The following is a 23015-nucleotide window of genomic DNA, read 5'->3' on the forward strand; positions in this document are numbered from 1 at the left end:
AGAAAAAGCTCCATAGCACTTCCAAAAGCCAAACTTGACCCAAAAAAGGGGTCAGGGTCACTGTTTTGTGGTCTGCTACCCATCTGACCCACTACAACTTCCTGAATCCCAGTGAAAACATCACATCTCTGAGAAGTATGCTCAGCAAATCAGTGAGATACACCCAAAACTACAAAACTGCAGCCAGCATTGGTCAACAGAAAGGCCCCAATTCTTCACCACAACAATGCCCTACCACAAGCAACACTTCAAAAGTTAAACAAGTTGGGCTATGAAGTTTTGCCTCATGAACCATATTCACCTGACCTCTCCCCGACCAAATACCACTTCTTCAAGTATCTCAACAATTTTTTGCAGGGGCAATGCTTCCACAAGCAGCAGGACACAGAAATGCTTTCCAAGAGTCTGTTGAAACCTGAAGTACAGATTTTTATGCTACAGGATTAAACAAACTTATTTCTTGTTGGCAAGAATGTGTTGATTGTAATGGCTCCTATTTTGATTAATCACGATATGTTTGAACCTAGTTATAATGATTTAAAATTCAAGCTCTGAAACCATAATTACTTTTGCACCAACCTAATACCCAGAGGCGGCTGTGAGGGGTATTCCGTTCCTTTTCCTGCGCCAGGACACTCCTTGGGAAGAAGGGCATGCTTCCCAGTCTTCCAGGAGCAAGTCCTCCAGGGCTCAAGGAAGAAAAGGACACGCTGGCTGAGTGACGGGGGGATCTGAGATGCGGATTCTAACTCCCAGATTGAGTCTAAAAATGTGCGAGAGGGAGGCCCCTTCCCAAGAGAAACAACCAAACCAACTCACGAGGAGAGCCGGCCAGAGCTTGGAGACCCAGACACGGGGGCGGAGCGGGGGCGGGGCTGGGAGCTCAGACCCCGCCCCCGGAAGCCTACAGCGCTTCCCCGCCCGCGCTAAGGTCTCACAGACACACGCACGCCGGAATGCACGCACGCACGTTGGGGGCTGAACCGGTAGCAGTACGCAGGCGCACACGGGCCGCGCGCTTTTCGGAAGCCTCAGGTCGGCGGGCTTGGGAGGCTAAGGCCGCGGTGGGGCGCGGGGCCGGGAAGGCTGAAGAGCGAGTGGCTGCACGTGCGGGCAGGCCGACCCGGGAGTGTGGTGTCGCGGCTGGTAAGGCTCCGGCAGCGGCGGGTCTGGAGCCGGCCTCTGGGGAGGCGGTGTCCCGGGGGTCGGGCGGGCGGCGCTCTCCGGAGGCTCCGCGGGGAGAGGCGGGGCGAGGCCTGGGGCCAGAAGGGAGGGCCTGCACCTGAGGTCAGGGCCAGCGGGCAGTGGGCGGTCCCGGGCAGTGGGCGGTCCCTCCCAGTGAGCGCCGCAGGCTCCGCCATCCGCAGCCGGGTCAGCGCGGTAACCCGTCCCCGGGGGCGCTCTTCTGGGTGCAGGGGGAGGGTCGGTGAGGTGGGAAGCACCTACTGTCTGGACCAACACCGCATCCTACAACAGGCAGGGAAAACCCCAGAAGATGGGACTGCAGCTCATACATCACTGCCGAGTAACCGTTGTAGAGATCTAGGAAGTGGTGCCCGGGGCCAGGCTGTGCAGCTGAGGGGCGCTGGCCAAGCCGTCTTTGGTTTGTGTGTCCGTAGTCCTTGGGTGAATGATTGTGTTGAAAGGAAAAAGGAAGACTTGAGAGGTGAATGTTGAAGAAATCGGAAAGGGTGGAAAGGAAAGAGCAGGGTATTGGGGACAGTGATTAGAACGCTGAGCCTTTGGAAGAATCCCAGGGTTGCAGACGATAGGATGGTATGACGCTGTGGGAAAGGAATAGGATGTTCATGGTAACAGGAAAGTGGGTTGTAAGTGACTTCCAAGTCACCTCTCCTGCAATTTCTCATTTCTGGTATTGATTAACGGGATTACAATAGGGTAAAATGGAATAGTGGGAAGAGGGATAAATTGTCACGAGATGTCAGTTCTAGTTTTGACTTTATAGCTGTAAGCAAATTAGGATCTCTCTGAGTGTTAAGTTTATTTTTTTTTTTCAAAAATATTACAGAGGTTTATGAACGGCTACTTACAATATGACTGATTGTTTGTTAGGGTTCATGGGAGAAAGCTATATTAAGCATGGCTCTTGCACCAAAATAACCTGCTGATTATTAAGCTATGTTTACAGGTAATTTTGAAGGTAAAATTTAAAATACATAAAGTTCTTGGTTTTTACTTTACTGCAGTACCCTTAGGGAGCTTCAACATTTTCTTACACATTTTTCTTGTGGATTGTCAGGTAAATTCTACACATCCACCAACATTCATCTATATATTCATCGACAGTTCTGTAAAAATAATTTTAATTTAATGTAAGGAGGCATATAAGACTAACATGAGGGGAAAAAGATCTAAAATAAAGCACTTTATACCCACTCGTTCTCATGTTTCATCACAACAGCTTCAGTTTTTAAAGCATCCTGTGAAACTGGGAAATTGTGAGAGATTCTGGGGCATCCTGTTTTAAGCGCTCATCTACCTGTTCCCAACCCTTGGAACGTTTAGTGTGTGATAATTGTGCGTGCTTGTTATCTGTGACCTTTGGTGGCACTGTGAAGGGGCATTTTGTCCATGGTAAAGTGCATATGAACTGCAGTGAAACTGCTCATGTGTGAATTCTGGCACCATTGCTCACTGGCTGTGTGACCTCAGCTTAAGTTTCTGAACTCTCAGCCTCAGTATCTGCATTTGTGCAGTAAAGAGACTAATAGTAACTTTCAGGTATTTTCATATTCATTATTTGACTTGAGTCTCACAATGATTTCTCTCATTTTACAGATAAAACTGAAGGCCCAGCAATAGGAAGAAGCCAGCATGACATTGTTCCTCTGATTGTCCTTAGAGACCAGATTTATACCCTTCTGCTTGACTTGGTTTGTTTTGCTTTACTTGTCTCTAGTTCCATTGTTTTCCATGTTGCCGCCACTGTCTTTGATCTTCCTGCATTTAATGTTTGTGGTGGTTCTGGGGAGAGTGACCTATTAACTGACTAAGCCCAGGGCCCTGACAGGACCCAAGACTTTCCAGAGGCTGGTCCTCAGAATGCCCAGCCACCTTTGGTCACTACCACCACCCTCTAAACCTTGTGAATGTTTTTCCTATTCACAGGGAAAATTGTTATATAACTAAAACAGTTCAAGCCATCAGTTCAGTTCAGTTCAGTCGCTCAGTCATGTCCGACTCTTTGAGACCCCATGAATCACAGCGCATCAGGCCTCCCTGTCCATCACCAAGTCCTGGAGTTTACTCAGCCTCATGTCCATCGAGTCAGTGATGCCATAACAGAGCATTATTAACTCTTTAATCTTTTATATTTTGAGTGTTTGAAAGCTATGGTTAAATAGATGTTTCCACTATAAACAGCCTTTCCTTATAAATTTACTTTATAAATAAAAAGTCCAGTGTGCCTTCCTTAAGACGGGCAAAGATTTTAAAAGTATGTTTAAAGTGTTATGTCTTTGCTTCCTTCTAAACTGAATTTTTTTCACCTTTGTTGGTAGAGCCTCTAAAATGCAGGCCTCCAGCTCCAGGTCTGTGCACCTAAGTGACTGGCAGAAGAATTACTTTGTGCTTACATCTGGCACGTGTACACCAGGACAGAAGGCAGATGCCTACCGAGCACAGATACTCCACATTCAGTATGCATGGGCAAACTCTGATATCTCCCAGGTCTGTGCTGCTACACTGTTCAGGAAATACGCAGAGAAATATTCTGCAGTTATCGATTCTGACAATGTTGAAACTGGCTTGAATAACTATGCAGAAAGCATTTTAACTCTTGCAAGATCTCAGCAAACAGACAGTGACAAATGGAAGTCTGGATTGTCAATAAATAATGTGTTCAAACTGAGCAATGTGCAGGAGATGATGCGTGCTGGCAAGAAATCCAAAGACTCTCTGTTGGCACCTGCTGATGCATCACTGGTCATCCACAAAGAGGCCACTGTCTCCGACCTTCCTGCATTTAGCGTTTGTGGTGGTTCTGGGGAGAGCGACCTGTTGACTGACTCAGCCCATGGTGCTGACAGGACTCAAGAGTTTCCGGAGGGTGGTCCTTTGAAGTGCCCTCAGAGTGCCCAGCTGCCTCTAGTCACTAACACCACTAAGACGTGTCCTGTAGCCTCAGCGCCTTTTGGTGAGTCAGCCCCTGCAAAGTTCCATGCCAGACCATTGTTTGGGAATGTCAAAAAGGAAAATAACAGCTTTCTCAAAGGCAACATAGGACCAAATGTGTTCTCATCTAATCAGCCTTGTTTTCCTTCCTTCTGTGAAAATGCACGGGACAGAAAAGCTTTTTATGGTGCCAGCACCATCGATGCACTTTCCACCCCAGCACTGAATAAGGCTTGTAGTAAAACAGAAGATAATGGCCAAAGAGGGGAGAGCAGCCTGCCTGCTTTTAAAACTGCAAAGGAACAGTTATGGGTAGATCAGCAGAAAAAGTACCACCAGCCCCAGCGTGCATCAGGGTCTTCATATGGCGGAGTGAAAAAGTCTCTGGGAGCTGGTAGATCTCGAGGGATATTTGGAAAGTTTGTTCCTCCTGTACCTAAGCAAGATGGGGGAGATCCGGGTGGGGGGATGCAGTATAAGCCTCAGGGTGCAGGTGCTGCAGACCCAGCACATCCCATGGACGAGCGTCTGAAGAACTTGGAGCCCAGAATGATTGAACTTATTATGAATGAGATTATGGATCAGGGACCTCCAGTAAATTGGGAAGATATTGCAGGCGTGGAATTTGCCAAGGCCACGATAAAGGAGATCGTTGTGTGGCCCATGTTGCGGCCAGACATCTTCACTGGCCTACGAGGACCCCCTAAAGGCATTCTGCTCTTTGGTCCTCCTGGCACTGGTAAGACTCTGATTGGCAAGTGCATTGCTAGTCAGGCTGGGGCAACGTTTTTCAGTATCTCTGCTTCCTCCTTGACTTCCAAGTGGGTGGGTGAGGGGGAGAAAATGGTCCGTGCATTGTTTGCTGTAGCAAGATGTCAGCAACCAGCTGTGATATTTATTGATGAAATTGATTCCCTGTTATCTCAACGTGGAGATGGTGAGCACGAATCTTCTAGAAGGATAAAAACCGAATTTCTAGTTCAGTTAGATGGGGCAGCCACATCTTCTGAGGACCGTATTCTAGTGGTGGGAGCGACCAACCGGCCACAAGAAATTGATGAGGCTGCCCGGAGAAGGCTGGTGAAAAGGCTGTATATTCCCCTCCCAGAAGCTTCAGCCAGAAAACAGATAGTAGTTAATCTGATGTCTAAGGAGCAGTGCTGCCTCAGTGAGGAGGAGCTTGCGCTGGTGGTGCAGCATTCTGACGGGTTCTCCGGGGCAGACATGACTCAGCTGTGCCGGGAGGCGTCTCTGGGTCCTATTCGCAGTTTGCAGGCTGCTGACATTGCCACCATAACGCCTGATCAAGTTCGCCCAATAACTTACAGTGACTTTGAAAATGCTTTCAAAACTGTGCGACCTAGTGTATCTCCGGAAGATTTAGAGCTTTATGAAAACTGGAACAGGACTTTTGGTTGTGGAAAATAAATGGGACACTTAGGATGGCATCTTTGTAGTCTTGTCTTTCCACTTTTTATTATAGCAAGGAAATTAATGAATTGTTTGTGAAATGTATATTCTGAATTTGTACCTCAAAATAAAATAGAATAACTATATGTTAACTTTTACAATTGATTGACTTAGACTATATTAATATAAGCTCAATTTTCATTCCAGTTGTTTCCTGATATTTAAGCCTATACATACAAGATAGGAATGCACTTTTTTTGTTTTGTTGCTGAGAGGTCTTTTCAGGGTGTATACTGTGATGAATAGTAAGCTCAAACAGAAACTTTTAAAAAATTGTGATTTGTGCATGAGGATGTATCTGACTTACATGCATGTTTTATTGAAGAAAGTTTCTTGTGAGGATCACATGCTTAGTGTTGGCTAGTATAGTGGTTTACATTAGAAACTGAGTGCTGTTTACTGTTGTTTAGTGATCTCAACCAAAGCTATAGTAAAAGTGCCAGTTTTTACTTTGTTCTGGCATGTAACCTCTTATGGTTTCCTTCCTTTATCAAGACTGAACATATTCAGAAATAGGTGAATGTAGTATCAGAGGCATCCACAGAAGAGAAAGGGGAAGAATGGGTTTTTCCAGGGGGGTAGGTGATGTTTGCAATTAATATTTTATTTGACACTACTTTATAGCCTGTAGGGTTTGTCTCATTCAAAAATGTTTTTAGGTTTTTCAAATACACTACTTCATTTTCTAAATAATATGTATTCTGTGTAGAAAAATTACAAAATAGAGGTGAACAAAAGAAAATAAAAATCACTGTTATCTTACCATTTTGAGGAACACACTGTTAACATTTGTGTTGCTTCTTCCAGATGTTTTATACAGGAGTAGGGTTGTGCTCTGTGTTATCATTTGTTAGTTTGCTTTTTTCTTTAAAGTATATGAGTCATTATCTTCCACATTGACATCTATGACATCTTCCCTTATGTAAGTTTCTGGGATCCTGTTGGATGGGTGTCCTATAATTTAGTCAGCCCTCTGTTGGAGGACATTTAAATCAGGTCATTAGGTTCACCTTTGTTTATTGTAAACAAAAATACATTAAATGCCTTCAGTTCAGTTCAGTCCAGTCCAGTTGCTCAGTCGTGTACAACTCTTTGTGACCCATGAACCACAGCATGCCAGGCCTCCCTGTCCATCACCAGCTCCCGGAGTCCACCCAAACCCATGTCCATCGAGGCGGTGATGCCATCGAACCATCTCATCCTCTGTCATCCCCTTCTCCTGCCCTCAATCTTGCCCAGCATCAGGGTCTTTTCAAATGAGTCAGCTCTTCATATCAGGTGGCCAAAGTTCTGGAGTTTCAGCTTCAGCATCAGTCCTTCCAATGAACACCCAGGACTGATCTCCTTTAGGATGGACTAGGTGGATCTCCTGGCAGTCCAAGGAACTCAAGAGTCTTCTCCAACACCATAGTTCAAAAGCATCAATTCTTCGGCACTCAGTTTTCTTTATAGTCCAACTCTCACATCCATACATGACCACTGGAAAAATCATAGCCTTGATTAGATGGATGTTTGTTGGCAAAGTAACGTCTCTGCTTTTTAATATGCTGTCACGTCTTTTAATTTCATGGCTGCAATCACCATCTGCAGTGATTTTGGAGCCCAGAAAAATAAAGTCAGCCACTGTTTCCACTGTTTCCCCATCTATTTGCCATGAAGTGATGGGACTGGATGCCATGATCTTAGTTTTCTGAATGTTGAGCTTTAAGCCAACTTTTTCACTCTCCTCTTTCACTTTCATCAAGAGGCTTTTTAGTTTCTCTTCACTTTCTGCCATAAGGGTGGTGTCATCTGCATATCTGAGGTTATTGATATTTCTCCCGGCAATCTTGATTCCAGCTTGTGCTTCATCGAGCCCAGCGTTTCTCATGATGTACTTTGCATGTAAATTAAATAAACAGGGTGACAATGTATAGCCTTGATGTGCTCCTTTTCTTATTTAGAACCGGTCTGTTGTTCCATGTCTAGTTCTAACTGTTGCTTCCTGATCTGCATACAGGTTTCTCAAGAGGCAGGTCAGGTGGTCTGGTATTCCCATCTCTTTCAGAATTTTCCACAGTTCATTGTGATCCACACAGTCAAAGGCTTTGGCATAGTCAATAAAGCAGAAATAGATGTTTTTCTGGAACTCTCTTACTTTTTTGATGATCGAGTGGATGTTGGCAATTTGATCTCTGGTTCCTCTGCCTTTTCTAAAACCAGCTTGAACATCTGGAAGTTCATGGTTCACGTATTGCTGAAGCCTGGCTTGCAGTATTTTAAGCATTACTTTACTAGCGTGTGAGATGAGTGCAATTGTGCGGCCATTTGAGCATTCTTTGGATTGCCCTTCTTTGGGATTGGAATGAAAACTGACCTTTTCCAGTCCTGTGGCCACTGCTGAGTTTTCCAAATTTGCTGTCATATTGAGTGCAGCACTTTCACAGCGTCATCTTTCAGGATTTGAAATAGCTCAACTGGAATTCCATCACCTCCACTAGCTTTGTTCATAGTGATACTTCCTAAGGCCCACTTGACTTCACATTCCAGGATGTCTGGCTCTAGATGAGTGATCATACTGTCATTATCTGGGTTATGAAGATCTTTTTTGTACAATTCTTCTGTGTATTCTTGCCACCTCTTCTTAATATCTTCTGCTTCTGTTAGGTCCCTACCATTTCTGTCCTTTATTGCGCCCATCTTTGCATGAAATGTTCCTTTGGTATCTCTAATTTTCTGGAAGAGATCTCTAGTCTTTCCCATTCTACTGTTTTCCTCTATTTCTTTGCATTGATCCCTGAGAAAGGCTTTCTTATCTCTCCTTGCTATTCTTTGGAACTCTGCATTCAAACGGGTATATCTTTCCTTTTTTCCTTTGCTTTTCACTTCCCTTCTTTTCACAGCTATTTGTAAGGCCTCCTCAGACAGCCATTTTGCTTTTTTGCATTTTTTTTTTCTTGGGGATGGTCTTGATTGCTGTCTCCTGTACAATGTCAAGAACCTCCATCCATAGTTCATCAGGCACTCTGTCTATCAGATCTAGGCCAAAATTTGCCTGTTACTCCAGGTGTTTCTTGACTTCCTACTTTTGCATTCCAGTCCCGTATAATGAAAAGGACATTTTTTTGGGTGTTAGTTCTAGAAGGTCTTGTAGGTCTTCATAGAACTGTTCAGCTTCTTCAGCTTTACTGGTCAGAGCATAGACTTGGATTACTGTGATATTGAATGGTTTGCCTTGGAAATGAACAGATCATTCTGTCATTTTTGAGATTGCATCCAAGTACTGCATTTTGGACTCTTGTTGACTATGATGGCTACTCCATTTCTTCTAAGGGATTCCTGCCCAAAGTAGTAGATACAATGGTCATCTGAGTTAAATTCACCCACTCCAGTCCATCTTAGCTCGCTGATCCCTAGAATGTTGATGTTCATTCCTGTCATCTCCTGTTTGACCACTTCCAGTTTGCCTTGATTCATGGACCTAACATACCAGGTTCCTATGCAATATTGCTCTTTACAGCATCGAACTCTGCTTCCATCACCAGTCACATTGACAACTGGGTGTTGTTTTTTGCTTTGGCTCCATCCTTTCATTCTTTCTGGAGTTATTTCTCCACTGATCTCCAGTAGCATATTGGGCACCTACCAACCTGGGGAGTTCATCTTTCAGTGTCCTATGTTTTTGCCTTTTCATACTGTTCATGGGGTTCTCAAGGCAAGAATACTGAAGTGGTTTGCCATTCCCTTCTCCAGTGGACCACATTCTGTCAGACCTCTCCTCCATGACCTGACCGTCTTAGGTGACCCCACACAGCATGGCTTAGTTTCATTGATTAGACAAGGCTGTGGTCCGTGTGATTAGATTGGCTAGTTTTCTGTGATTGTGGTTTTAGTGTGTCTGCCCTCTGATCCCCTCTCTCAGTGCCTACCATCTTACTTGGGTTTCTCTTACCTTGGACGTGGGGTCTCTCTTCACGGTTGCTCCTTACCTCTGATGCAGGGTAGCTCCTCTCGGCCACACTCATGCGCTGTCGCAGCCGCTGCCCATTAAATGCCTTAGTGATCTTTTAAAAATTATATACATTTCTTGAGTAAAATTCTTGGATTAAGGATTTCTCAGGCTTCTGGCATGTGCTCTATTATAAATTGCCCTCTGAAACAGTGACACCCTGTGTAAAATTCCCACATGCACTGAATCAAGGTGCCTGTTTACCTGTACCAGCTAAACAGATATGCAGGTTTTGTTAGCATTCTTTTGCATCCATTCATTCAAAAAGACCCATGGTGGATTCATGTCAATGTATGGCAAAACCAATACAATATTGTAAAGTAAAAATAAATAAAACTGAAAAAAAAAAAAAAAAAAACCACAAAAACTATCAGATGCCAGGCAGTTCTAGATGCTGAAAATAGACCAGTGAACAACACAGTTCTCATGGAGATTACTTTCATGTTCTAATGTTTTGAGAACAATACAATGTAAGAAATGAAATTTGAAATTTTTAGTAGCTGAGTTTAGGCAATTTATATATTCTTTTAATTTTTATTCTTGGTCTGCCTGCTATTTTTATGCTCTTTTAGAAGCTTTATTTCTCCAGCTTTTAATTTTTGCCTTTGAGATATATCTTTTATTATAATTTGGGTATTAAATCTTTTGTCCTAATTTTTTGTTGTATCTTTTAAGATCTTTAAGCATTTCACCATATTTCTTACTATCTATGTCCCTTTCCATTCAACATAAAAACACTATAACATTGGATTTCTGTAGAAAATTTGAGCTAGGGAGTCACTTGGCAGTTGTTTCTACGTTATACTAGAAGCATTCTTTCTCTCAGCTTTTTGTGATTTGCAGTATGTTTCTGAGGCATTTGGGTAGGAAGTTTCCTGAAATTTAGACTTGAAATTTCTTTGTATCTCTACATTATATTCTCTTGATTGAATATGGTAATGTTGGATTGAATTCTTTACTTCCAAGTGTTTTGTGTGTCACTGTCCTTATCCATTATTTTTGAGAAGTAAGCATTACCTGTATTTTTAAATATCATTGAAAGATACACATCCTTTGTAGAAATACACACATTTTGCCAACAGATGTAACTCATTTGTATATCAATGCTTAAAAATATTGGTAGGTAGAGTATCTGCATTTTTAGTATCAGGGATTTTTTAATGTTTTTCTTATTCATTTGATTATGGTTCTTTGATGTGTATTCTTTGGGAAATTCTATTCCAACTTACTGTCTTTGCCATCCTTTTGAAATTCTAATTCATTTTCTCACTTCCAAAATACTTATCCAGTCTACCTCCATGTCAACCAGTTGATAAGGTGGAGTACTTGTAAAGGGCATGGACTTGAACCAGAGGGACATGTTGTTAGACTCTGAGTCTGTCATTGACTGGTTGGGACTATAGCCCCCCAACGGTTCAGTCTTGGTTGTGAAATGAGAGTAGTCTGTACCTATCTTATTGGAGAATGAGAATCCTGTGGTATAATACAGGCTTACAAAGCCCAATTGCTCAATAATTGTGTATCCTCCTCTTTCTGGCCTGATTCTGCCTTCATTGCTTTGACGGATCATTTTGTTTTCAATTGTTTCATGTGGTTGTTCATTCTAGCTTATTCTTAATTCTACCTTAATCCAGTTTGGTATTGCACAAAACCAGATATATGGATCAATGAAACAGAATAGAGAGCCCAGAAATAAACCCACACACCTATGGTCAATTAATCTGTGTCAAAGGAGACAAGAATATACAATGGACAAAAGAAAAGCCTCTTCAGCAAGTGGTGCTGGGAAGGTTGGACAGTCACATATAAATCAATGACGTGAGAACACACTCTCACATCATACACAGAAATAAAATGGCTTTAAGAAAAATGTAAGACACGACATCCTAAAACTAGAAGAGAACATAGGCAAAACATTCTCTAACATAAATCTTGTCAGTGTTTTCTTAGTTCAGTCTCCCAAATAGAAATAAAAATAAATAGGACCCAAGCAAACTTACAAGCTTTTGCTTAGCAGAGGAAACTATAAAAGAAAAGGACAACCTATAAAATGGGAGAAAATATTTGCAAATGAATCAATCAACAAGGAATTAAACTTCAAAATATACAAAGTTTATACAGCTCAATAAAAAAAAAAAAAACCTTGGAAGATCTAAATAGGCATTTCTCTAAAGACATACGGATTGCTGACAGGCACATGAAAAATGCTCACCATCACTAATTATTAGAGAAATGCAAAGGAAAACGAAAATGAGGCATCACCTCACACTGAACAGAATGGCCATAATCAAAAAGTCTACCAATAGGGGGCGGTCCTAAGATGGCGGAGGAGTAGGACAGGGAGACCACTTTCTCCCCAACAAATTCATCGAAAGATCATTTGAATGCTGAGCAAATACCACAAAACAACTTGAGCGCTGGTGGAGAACACCAGGCACCCAGAAAGGCAGCCTATTGTCTTCGAAAGGTGGTAGGACAAAACATAAAAGATACAAAGAGAGACAAAAGAGTTAGGGACAGAGACCTGTCCCAGGGAGGGAGTCGTGAAGGAGGAGAAGTTTCCAAACACCAGGAAACCCTCTCACTGGCGGGTCTGTGGGGAGTTTTGGAATCTCAGAGGGCAACATAACTGGGAGGGAAAAAATAAAACCCACAGATTATGTGCCTAACTGCAACTCCCAGTAGAGAAGTAGCCCAGACAGATGCTTGTGTCCGCCACCAGCAAGCGGGGGCTGAACAGGGAGGCACAGGCTGCATTGCTTAGGGTAAGGACCTGGCCTGAATGCCCTGAGGAAAATCTGAGGGAGCTAATGTGGGATAGCAACCCAAACCGTGGGACAGCCAGAGAGGGGAAAAAAGCGAGAGAGAGAACTTTCCCATGAAAAGCTCTAATCTAAGGCACTGCCGGGCCCGCTCACAGAACAAACGACTGAGCGAATACCAGAGAAGAGCTAGCCTGCAGCGGACCAGCCCATCCCCCGCCGGAGGCAGGGAGGCAGGCAGGCGACAGCCAGAGCCGGGAGGCAAGGGGCAATCTTGGCCCCAGAGATGGCATCCTCCACCAAACTGTGAGCAGACTCCCAGTTGCTAAGCAAGTCTTCCTGGGATCCTGGACGGCTGACATCCACCAGGAGGGCCACAGTCAGAGATCAGCTCCCCAGAGGAGACACAGGGCACACATGAGACAGCGCTCCCACTGCACACCCAGGAAACTGACCGGCTGGGACCAGGGAGGTGATAAGATGCAACGCCCACCTGGGACAGTGCGCTCATCAGGCACCTGGTCGCCAGAGGTGCTCAGACCTGGGAAGGGCAAAAAACGCAGGCCCAACTGAGTCTGTGCCTTTGTGGAGTACCCGAGAACCTGAACCTGAGTGGCTTAGACCTGGGAAGTGCACTCAACCCAGGGCCCGCTTTAGACAGTTCCCCTGCAGAGCAACCTGGAGTTTGGTGTGAGCGGGGTCAAACCCACTGTGGCCCAGACACTGCGCACACTCCTCACACATGCCAGTGATATTTATTTACAGTGTTCTTCCCTCCCCGCAACACAAATGAACAAGTGAGCCTAAATAAGTGACCACCTTCACCCCCTTGTGTCAGGGCGGAAATTAGACCCTGAAGAGACTTGCAAACAGAGGAAGCCAAAATAAACAAACAAGAGGGAACCGCTTTGGAAGTGACAAGTGCAACAGATTAAAACCCTAAAATTAGCATTGACTACATTGGAAGGGGCCTACAGAGCTTGAGAAGAAGAATAAGCTGGAACAAGGAACTATCTGAAACTGAACTGACCCCACACTGCCATTAACAGCTCCAGAGAAATTCCTAGATATATTTTACTATTATCATTTTTTATTTTAAAAAGTTTTTTTTTATTTTTAAGTTCTTTTACCCCTCCAATTTTCATTTTAAAACCTCCTAGTATCTTGCAAAAAAAAAAGACCCTATTATTAAAGCAAATTTAGTGTATATATATTTTTATAATTTTTGTGATTTTTTTTAATATTGTATTTTTGAGAGTCTAACCTCTACTCTAGATTTTTAATCTTTGCTTTTTGGTATTTGTTATCAAATTTGTACCTTTAAGAATCCAATCTTCAGTACCCATTTTTACTTAGAAGTGTGGTTACTGGCTTGATTGCTCTCTCCTTTTTTGACTCTGCTTTTTCTCCCCCAGGTCACCTCTATCTCCTCCCTCCCCCTTCTCTTCTCTACTTAACCCTGTGAATCTCTTTGGGTGTTCCAGGCTGTGGAGAACACTTAGGGAACTGATCACTGGCTAGATTGGTCTTTATTCTTTTGACTCCCCCTCCTCTCCTCCTGGTCACCTATATCTCCTTCCTCCCTCTCCTCTTCTCTATGTAACTCTGTGAACCTCTCTGAGTGTTCCAGAATGTGGAGAGCAAATAGGGGATTGATTACTGGCTAGACTGCTCTCTCCCCTTTTGATTCCTCCTCTTTTCCTCCTGGTCACCTCTATCTCCCTCCTCCCTCTTCTCTTCTCCACGTAACTCTGTGAACCTCTCTGAGTGTCCCTTACTGTGGAGAATCTTTTCACCATTAACCTAGATGTTTTATCATCGGTGCTGTATGGATGGAGAAGTCTTGAGGCTACTGTAAGAATAAGACTGAAAGCCAGAGGCAGGAGGCTTAAATCCAAAACTTGAGAACACCAGAAAACTCCTGACTCCAGGGAACATTAATCAACAAAAGCTCATCCAAAAGCCTCTGTACCTACACTGAACCAAGTTCCACCCTAGAGCCAACAAGTTTCAGAGCAAGACATACCATGTAAATTCTCCAGCAATGCAGGAACATAGACCTGAGCATTAAAATACAGGCAGCCAAAAGTCACACCAAACCCACAGACACCTCAAAACTCACTACTGGACATTTCATTGCACTCCAGAGAGAAGAGATCCAGCTCTACCCACCAGAACACCAATTCAAGCTTCCCTAACCAGGAAACCTTGACAAGCCACTCGTCCAACTCCACCCACAGGGAGGAACCTCCACAATAAAGAGGGACCACAGCATACAGAAGGCCACCCCAAACACAGCAATCTAAACAAGATGAAAAGGCAGAGAAATATTCAGCAGGTAAAGGAATATGATAAAAGCCCACCAAACCAAACAAAAGAGGAGGAGATAGGGAGTCTACCTGAAAAAGAATTCAGAAAAATGGTAGTAAAAATAATCCAAAATCTTGAAAACAAAATGGAGTTACAGGTAAATAGTCTGGAGACAAGGATTGAGAGGATGCAAGAAAAGTTTAACAAGGACCTAGAAGAAATAAAAAAGAGTCAATCAATAATGAATAATGCAATAACTGAGATCAAAAGCACTCCGGAGGGAACCAACAGTAGAATAACTGAGGCAGAAGATAGGATAAGTGAGGTGGAAGATAGAATGATGGAAATAAATGAAGCAGAGAGGAAAAAAGAAAAAATAATTTTGAAAAATGAGGACAAACTCAGAGACCTCTGGGGCAATGTTAAACACCCCAACATTCAAATCATAGGAGTCCCAGAAGAAGAAGACAAAAAGAAAGATCATAAGAAAATACTTGAGGAGACAATAGTTGAAAACTTCCCTAATATTAGGAAGGGAATAGCCACCCAAGTCCTAGAAACCCAGAGTCCCAAACAGGATAAACCCAAGGTGAAATATCTCAAGACACATATTAATCAAATTAACAAAGATCAAACACAAAGAACAAATGTTAAAAGCAGCAAGGGACAAAAACAACAAATAACACACAATGGGATTCCCATAAGGATAAGAGCTGATCTTTCCATAGAAATTCTTCAGGCCAGAAGGGAATGGCAGGGCATACTTAAAATGATGAAAGAGAAAAATTGACAACCCAGATTACTATACCCAGCAAGGATCTCATTCAAATATGATGGAGAAATCAAAAGCTTTACAGACAAGCAAAAGCTCAGAGAATTCAGCACCACCAAACCAGCTCTTCAACAAAGGCTAAAGGATTTTCTCTAGACAGGAAGCACAGAAAAGGTGTGTAAACTTGAACCAAAAACAACACAGTAAATGGCAACAGGATCGTACTTACTAATTACCTTACCTTAAATGTAAATGGGTTGAAGGACAAAAGACAAAAGACTGGCTGAAGGGATACAAAAACAAGACCCCTATATATGCTGTCTGCAAGAGACCCACCTCAAACCTAGGGACACATACAGACTGAAAGTGAAGGGCCGGAAAAAGATATTTCATGCAAATGGAGACCAAAAGAAAGCAGGAGTAGCAATACTTATATCAGATAAAATAGACTTTGAAATAAAGGCTCACACTGTTTGCAGATGACATGATCCTCTACATAGAAAATCCTAAAGACACCACCAGAAAATTACTAGAGCTAATCAAAGAATATAGTAAAGTTGCAGGATATAAAATTAATACACAGAAATCCCTTACATTCCTATACACTAACAATGAGAAAATTGAAAGAGAAATTAAGGAAACAATTCCATTCACCATTGCAATGAAAAGAATAAAATACTTAGGAATAAATTTACCTAAAGAAACAAAAGACCTATACATAGAAAACTATAAAACACTGATGAAAGAAATCAAAGATGACACAAATAGATGGAGAAATATACCATGTTCATGAATCAGAAGAATCAATATAGTGAAAATGAGTATACTACCCAAAGCATTCAAGCTACCAACAGTATTTTTCAGAGAATTAGAACAAATAATTTCACAATTTGTATGGAAATACAAAAAACTTTGAATAGCCAAAGCAATCTTGAGAAAGAAGAATGGAATTGGAGGAATCAACCTGCCTGACTTCAGGCTATACTACAAAGCCACAGTCATCAAGAGAGTATGGTACTGGCACAAAGACAGAAATATAGATCAATGGAAGAAAATAGAAAGCCCAGAGATAAATCCACGCACCTATGGACACCTTATCTTTGACAAAGGAGGCAAGAATATACAATGGAGAAAAGACAATCTCTTTACCAAGTGGTGCTGGGAAAACTGGTCAACCACTTGTAAAAGAATGAAACTAGAACACTTTCTAACACCATACACAAAAATAGATTCAAAATGGATTAAAGATCTAAATGTAAGACCAGAAACTATGAAACTCCTAGAGGAAAACACAGGCAAAACACTCTCTGATGTAAATCATAACTAGGTCCTCTGTGACCCACCTCCCAGAGTAATGGAAATAAAAGCAAGAATAAACAAATGGGACATAATTAAACTTAAAAGCTTTTGCACAGTGAAGGAAACTATAAGCAAGGTGAAAAGAAAGCTTTCAGAATGGGAGAAAATAATAGCAATGAAGCAACTGACAAAGAATTAATCTCAAAAATATACAAGCAACTCCTGCAGCTCAATTCCAGAAAAATAAATGACCCAATCAAAAAATGGGCCAAAGGACTAAACAGACATTTCTCCAAAGAAGACATACAGATGGCTAACAAACACATGAAAAGATTCTCAACATCACTCATTATCAGAGAAATGCAAATCAAAACCACAGTGAGGTACCATCTCATGCTGGTCAGAATGGCTGCTATCAAAAAGACTACAAACAATAAATGCTGGAGAGGGTGCAGAGAAAAAGGAACCCTGTTGGTGGGAATGCAAACTAGTACACCCACTATGGAGAACAGTGTGGAGATTCCTCAAAAAACTGGAAATAGAACTGCCATATGACCCAGCAATCCCACTCCTGGGCATACACTGAGGAAACCAGAATTGAAAGAGACACGTTTACCCCAATGTTCATTGCAGCACTGTTTACAATAGCCAGGACATGGAAGCAACCTAGATGTCCATCGGCAGACAAATGGATAAGAAAGCTGTGGTACATATACACAATGGAATATTACTCAGCTATTAAAAAGAATGCATTTGAATCAGTTCTAATGAAGTGGATGAAACTGGAGGCTATTATACAGAGAGAAGTAAGTCAGAAAGAAAAACACCAAAATAGTATATGGAATTTATATATGAGACAGGAAAATAGACAGAGATGTAAAGAACAGACTTCTGGACTCTGTGGGAGAAGGTGAGGGTGGGATGATTTGAAAGAATAGCATTGAAACATGTATATTATCATATGGAAATAGATGGCCAGTCTAGGTGCAATGCATGAGACAGGGTTCTCAGGGCTGGTGCACTGGGATGACCCTGAGGGATGGGATGGGGAGGGAGGTGGGAGGGGGGTTCAGGATGGGGAACACATGTACACCCATGGCTGATTCATGTGAATATATGGTAAAAACCACCACAATATTGTAAAGTAATTAGCCTCCAAATAAAAAAAAATTTTTTTAAGTCTACCAATAAACACTGCTAGAGAGAGTGGAGGAAAAGGAGCCCTCCTATACTGTTGCTGGGAATGTCAATTGGTGCAGCCACTGTGGAGAACAGTATGAAGGTTCCTTTAAAAAAATTAAAATACAGCTAATATATCCAGCAATCCCACTTCTGAGCATATATCCAGAAAAAAATAAAAACTTAATTTGAAGACATTCATGCACACCAGTGTTCACTGCAGCACTCATCACAATAGCGAGGACACGGAAACAACCTGAATGTCCGCTGATGGAGGGATAAGATATGGTATATATACACAGTGGAATTGGACTATTGCTTAGCCATAAAAGAGAGAAGTAATGCCATTTGCAGCAACATGGATGTACCCAAAGAAGTCAGAAAAATATAATACCACTTATATGTGGAATCTAAGCTGATGACACAAATTAACTTATTTACAAAAGAGAAACAGAATCAGAGACTTAGAAAAGCTTACAGTTACCAAAGAGAAAGAAGGATGAGGGATAAATTTGGCTTCTGGGATTGACTTTAACACACTACTCTAAGTAAAACAGATAAATGACAAGGACCTACTGTATAGCAGAGAGAACAGTACTCAATATTTTGTAATAATCTAAAAGCAAATAAACTCTAGAAAATAATATATACTTTATATATACATTCAGTTATATATATATATATCTGTATATGTTGAAGTATTGGTGTTTCAAGAAAATTATATATATCTATGTATATATAAAACAGTCACTATGCTGTACATCTGAAGCTAACACAACATTGCATTTTGTTGGTGTTAAAGTAATTGCGGTTTTACATTGTTTAACTTGGCTACTTGATTTTGGAATACGTTCTTAAATATGGTTATGTTATACGTCATTTTAATGTGCATTTTACACTTCATTTTTTTCCTACTGACTTATTACCTGCTGTTATTTTATATTAGACTGTAGAAATGATATTAGAAAAAAAGCAAATTTGAGCCATTTTTTCATTTGAGTTCAAAATGGGTGGTAAGTAGTGGAGACAACTCGCAACATCAGCAACACATCTGGCTCAGGAACTGCTAATGACCGTACAGGGCGGTGGTGGTTCCAGAAGTTATGCAAGGGAGATGGGAGCCTTGAAGATGAGGAACAGAGTGGCCTGCCATCGGAAGTTGACAATGACCAAGTGAGAGCCATCATGAAAGCTTATCCCCCTATAACTACATGAGAAGCTGCCGAAGAACTCAATGTCAACCATTCTACAGTCATTTGTCATTTGAAGCAAATTGGAAAGGTGATAAAGCTTGACAAGTGGGTGCGTCATGAGCTGACCAAAAATTTTAAAAAATCATCATTTCGAAGTGTCATCTTCACTTATTCTACACAACAACAATGAACTATTTCTTGATCTGATTGTGATGTGTGACAAAAAGTGAATTTTATATGACAACCAGTGATGACCAGCTCAGTGGTTGGACAAGAAGCTCCAAACCACTTCTCAAAGCCAAACTTGCACCAAAAAAGTCATGGTCAATGTTTGGTGGTCTGCCACCCATCTGATTCACTGCAGCTTTCTGAATCTTGTTGAAACTATTACATCTGAGAATTATGCTCAGCAAATCAATGAGATGCACTGAAAACTGCAATGCCTACAGCTGGCACTGGTCAACAGAATGGGCCCAATTCTTTTCCACGACAACACCTGACTGTAGGTCATACAACCATTGCTTCAAAAATCGAACGAATTGGGCTACAAAGTTTTGGGTCATCTGCCATTATTCACCTGACTTCTCACCAACCAACTACCACTTCTTCAAGCATCTCAACAATTTTTTTTGCAGGGAAAACACTTCCAGCAAGTGGCAGGAAATGCTTTCCAAGAGTTTGTTGAATCCTGAAGCATGGATTTTTATGCAACAGAAATAAACTTATTTCTCGTTGGCAAAAATGTGTTGATTATAATGGTTCCTATTTTGATTAATAAGGATGTGTTTAAGCCTAGTTATAATGATTTAAAATTCATGGTCTGAAACCACAATTAATTTTGTACCAGCCTAATAAATCCACTGTACTTCAATAGAAGAAAAAAAGATTAACATAGTGCAAAAAAAAATAATAATAAATTGAATCAGAAGCTCAGCCACTGGCCCCACTGAAATCTGATGAATATTTATTCCACAGTCGCATGTGACTGCCATGCTGGACAGGGTCGGTCCAGATGCTTCTGTCGTCAGCCCCATACTTGTAACCACTGTAAGCAATTCTTTTAAAGCTCTGTGTTCTATATATGTAGTCAGCCTTTTGCTGTAGGAAACAATTTCTGTACCATTAAAGCTATCGTTAAGAATATGGCTTTGGGAACTGGTGAACTTCATCCAGTGCTGGCTTCTGTGCAAACAGCTTCTCATCGTGTTACCTCAGCGTTGCTGCACATTTGACAATGATCTTTAAACTCTCTCAGGCTTCATCGGCAGGCATTTTGCTGCAGCCCAGGCTCCTTCTGTCATCCAAAATCAAGTGGTGTAAATTATAGGATAGAGATTACTGTCAGAGGAAATATTTTATCTGTATGTAATTTAGAAATACTTAATATAAAAGAAACAAAGACATTATATAAAAATAGAAATGCTTAAAAATAACAGTGCCTTTACGGACATAAATTTTAATTCAGAAGTGTCTCTAGGACTTCCTTGCTGGTCCAGGAGTTAAGGATTCAGCTAACAATGCAGAGGACATGGGTGCAGTCTCTGGTACAGGTAGATTCCACACGCTTCTAGGCAGCTAAGCCTGCACGCTGCAACCACTGAGCCAGTGCTCTGCAACGAGGATGCTCATGCACCACACTCAGAGAGCAGCACCTGCTCGCCACGACTGGACGAGGATGCTCACACACCACACCCGGAGAGTGGCTCCTGCTCACCACAACTGGAGAAGCCAAAGTAAATAAATAATAAATGATTTAAAAGGCATCTCTAAAATGGTTGACACTGAAGTTTGGAACTCAGAAAGTAGTGCATATTTAATATTGCATTTTAAATTACTGTCTCACGTTCTCATGTTGTTTTTAGTACTTGGGGTGGGTTACCCTTTGAATATTGATGTTATGTTTCACATTGCCACTCCTTTAGAATAAATGACAAATTGTTAATCAGCATTGATTAAACATCTGACTATGTAATATATGATTAATATGCATTTTAAATATATGCATATTCCATTTAAATTAAGGTAAAAACAAAACTAATAAATACATGTGTATGGTTGTACATATATATTTATGTACTTTAAATATATCTGTCTAAAATGTAAGTGAAAATGTTAGTAATATAGATAAAGGACATAGGTCAGAAATGAGATATAAAACCTCCAAGTCTCAGAGAAAAAAAATAAAGCAAGGAAAACCTGATCAATCCAAAGAAGAAAGAAAAAGACTTTAAAAAGGAATAAGGGAGGAAAAAAGGATAGAAAATTTAAAATAAGATGCCAGAAAAAAAGACTAAACACTTAAGGTTCACAGTGCGTGTGAAGAATTCCTTGATTAATAAACAAAGCCTCATAGGTTAGGTAAAAAGCCAAAGTTCAGTGATACTTTTATAAATGAAACAGGAACTCTGACAATAAAGGTTTGGAGAGAGATGCAGAAGGAGCATGCAGACACCAAGGAAGCAGCCCCTTAATCCCAACCAGAGGGGAGTCAGGCTCAAAAGCGATAAACTCCATGAGGAAAAACATTGTTTGCTGATAAAAATCTTCCTACCTCTGACACCATTCATGCGCCTTTATACATGGAGCCAAAAGCATCAAAAATTGACAATTAAAAATGATGAAAGCACTAGCAAAATTGGAAAAGATCCCTATTGTCAAGTTCTGGTAAAGATTTGGAGAAGAGGTCATTGCAAACTTTTCTGGGGGAGAATATACATAAGTCTAGCCTTTCTGGAAGGCAATTTGATCACATCTGCCCCCCAAAACTCCACTTTTAGGCCTCCATACTATGAAAATGAGCTCATGGAAGCATTCTAACATATGAGAAAATAACCCCAAATCCATCAGTGGAGATGGTTAAGTCCATTCCATGGGGTTTTAGCAGTGATTTTTAAGAATCAAGTAGATCTGTATATACACCGATGAGGCGAGAGCACCGAGCTCTGCTGAAAGGAGCCAGTGTGTGATAATTCATGTGTCTCTGGGTAAGTAAAGGGATGCAAAAAAGGCCCTGAAGGACAGTCAATGACAATTAAGACTGCTTACCTCTCTGGAATGGGAATTGGAGGAGGCAGGCAGTTTCCATATCTGACAACAACAATGTATTCTTTTTGTAATTTTTTAAATCTCAAATAGTATTTTTAAGGTATTGAACATGGCTTTATTTTTTTAGATTAGAGGAGCCATTAAGTTTGTTAGTAAGTAAGGAAGTGGCAAGGGGTGAGAATGGAAAGCCCCTAATATAAATTCCTTTCAGAAAACATTATTCTATTTCATATGGAAAAGGACGCTGAAAAGATGATGGCCAAACAGAAAATAAATCCTTACAAACCAGGGTGGAAGTTTTGCACATACATCAGATTGCATTACAAGTAAACCTCTCAGAATCAGAATCTGTAGCAAATAGTCATTCATCCAACTCCAAATTGAGCAAGACTATCAAAATTGCTTTTAAAAGTAGCTGTGAGACAAATACAGATTTCATCTGCATTTTAAGGAACTGAATTGTTCAGAAACTCATTTTACAAAGGAATCTTTGAGCAAGCAACATACATGCATGAATACATCAGTGACCGCAGAAGTGGATAACTTCTATTTTTTCAGAGTTTGGGGTGTAGACAATGTCGGACCCTCACATTTGGAAGAAATAGCATGGGCATACATATGCTTCTGACTCCGTGGGACACTGCAACCTGGAATATATGATAAGCTTCTGGAGACATAATTTCACAAAACATAGAAAATTGCCACAAAACTAGGGCATGATTGCAATTTAAGGGAAATGATGCAGATAAATCTATTTTAATGGATAAGCTTAGTAGATGCAAAATAAATGTGTCAGTAGTTCATTATTTATTCTTCTCAACTGGCCTAAATTAGAATGGAAAATGCACACAATATCCAGTCTA

General features: G+C 41.2%; 1 protein-coding gene across 4 annotated transcripts; it reads left to right on the forward strand.

The window, feature by feature from the left end:
* The first annotated feature begins 971 nt into the window (after positions 1 to 971).
* Positions 972 to 6058, forward strand: FIGNL1 (fidgetin like 1). Of its 4 annotated transcripts, none has more exons than XM_043462519.1 (3): positions 972 to 1146; positions 2800 to 2894; positions 3522 to 6058. In XM_043462519.1, the coding sequence occupies exon 3, from the start codon at positions 3532 to 3534 to the stop codon at positions 5560 to 5562; it is 2031 nt and encodes a 676-aa protein (XP_043318454.1). In that variant the 5' UTR covers positions 972 to 1146; positions 2800 to 2894; positions 3522 to 3531; the 3' UTR covers positions 5563 to 6058. The 4 variants fall into 4 exon arrangements, with proteins under 4 accessions (XP_043318454.1, XP_043318457.1, XP_043318458.1 ...); XM_043462522.1 differs by lacking the exon at positions 972 to 1146 and adding an exon at positions 1350 to 1371; XM_043462523.1 differs by lacking the exon at positions 972 to 1146 and adding an exon at positions 1398 to 1666.
* Positions 6059 to 23015: the final 16957 nt, after the last annotated feature.

The sequence above is a fragment of the Cervus canadensis genome, chromosome 3, assembly GCF_019320065.1.
Source record: "Cervus canadensis isolate Bull #8, Minnesota chromosome 3, ASM1932006v1, whole genome shotgun sequence".
NCBI classification, from domain to species: Eukaryota; Metazoa; Chordata; class Mammalia; order Artiodactyla; family Cervidae; genus Cervus; species Cervus canadensis.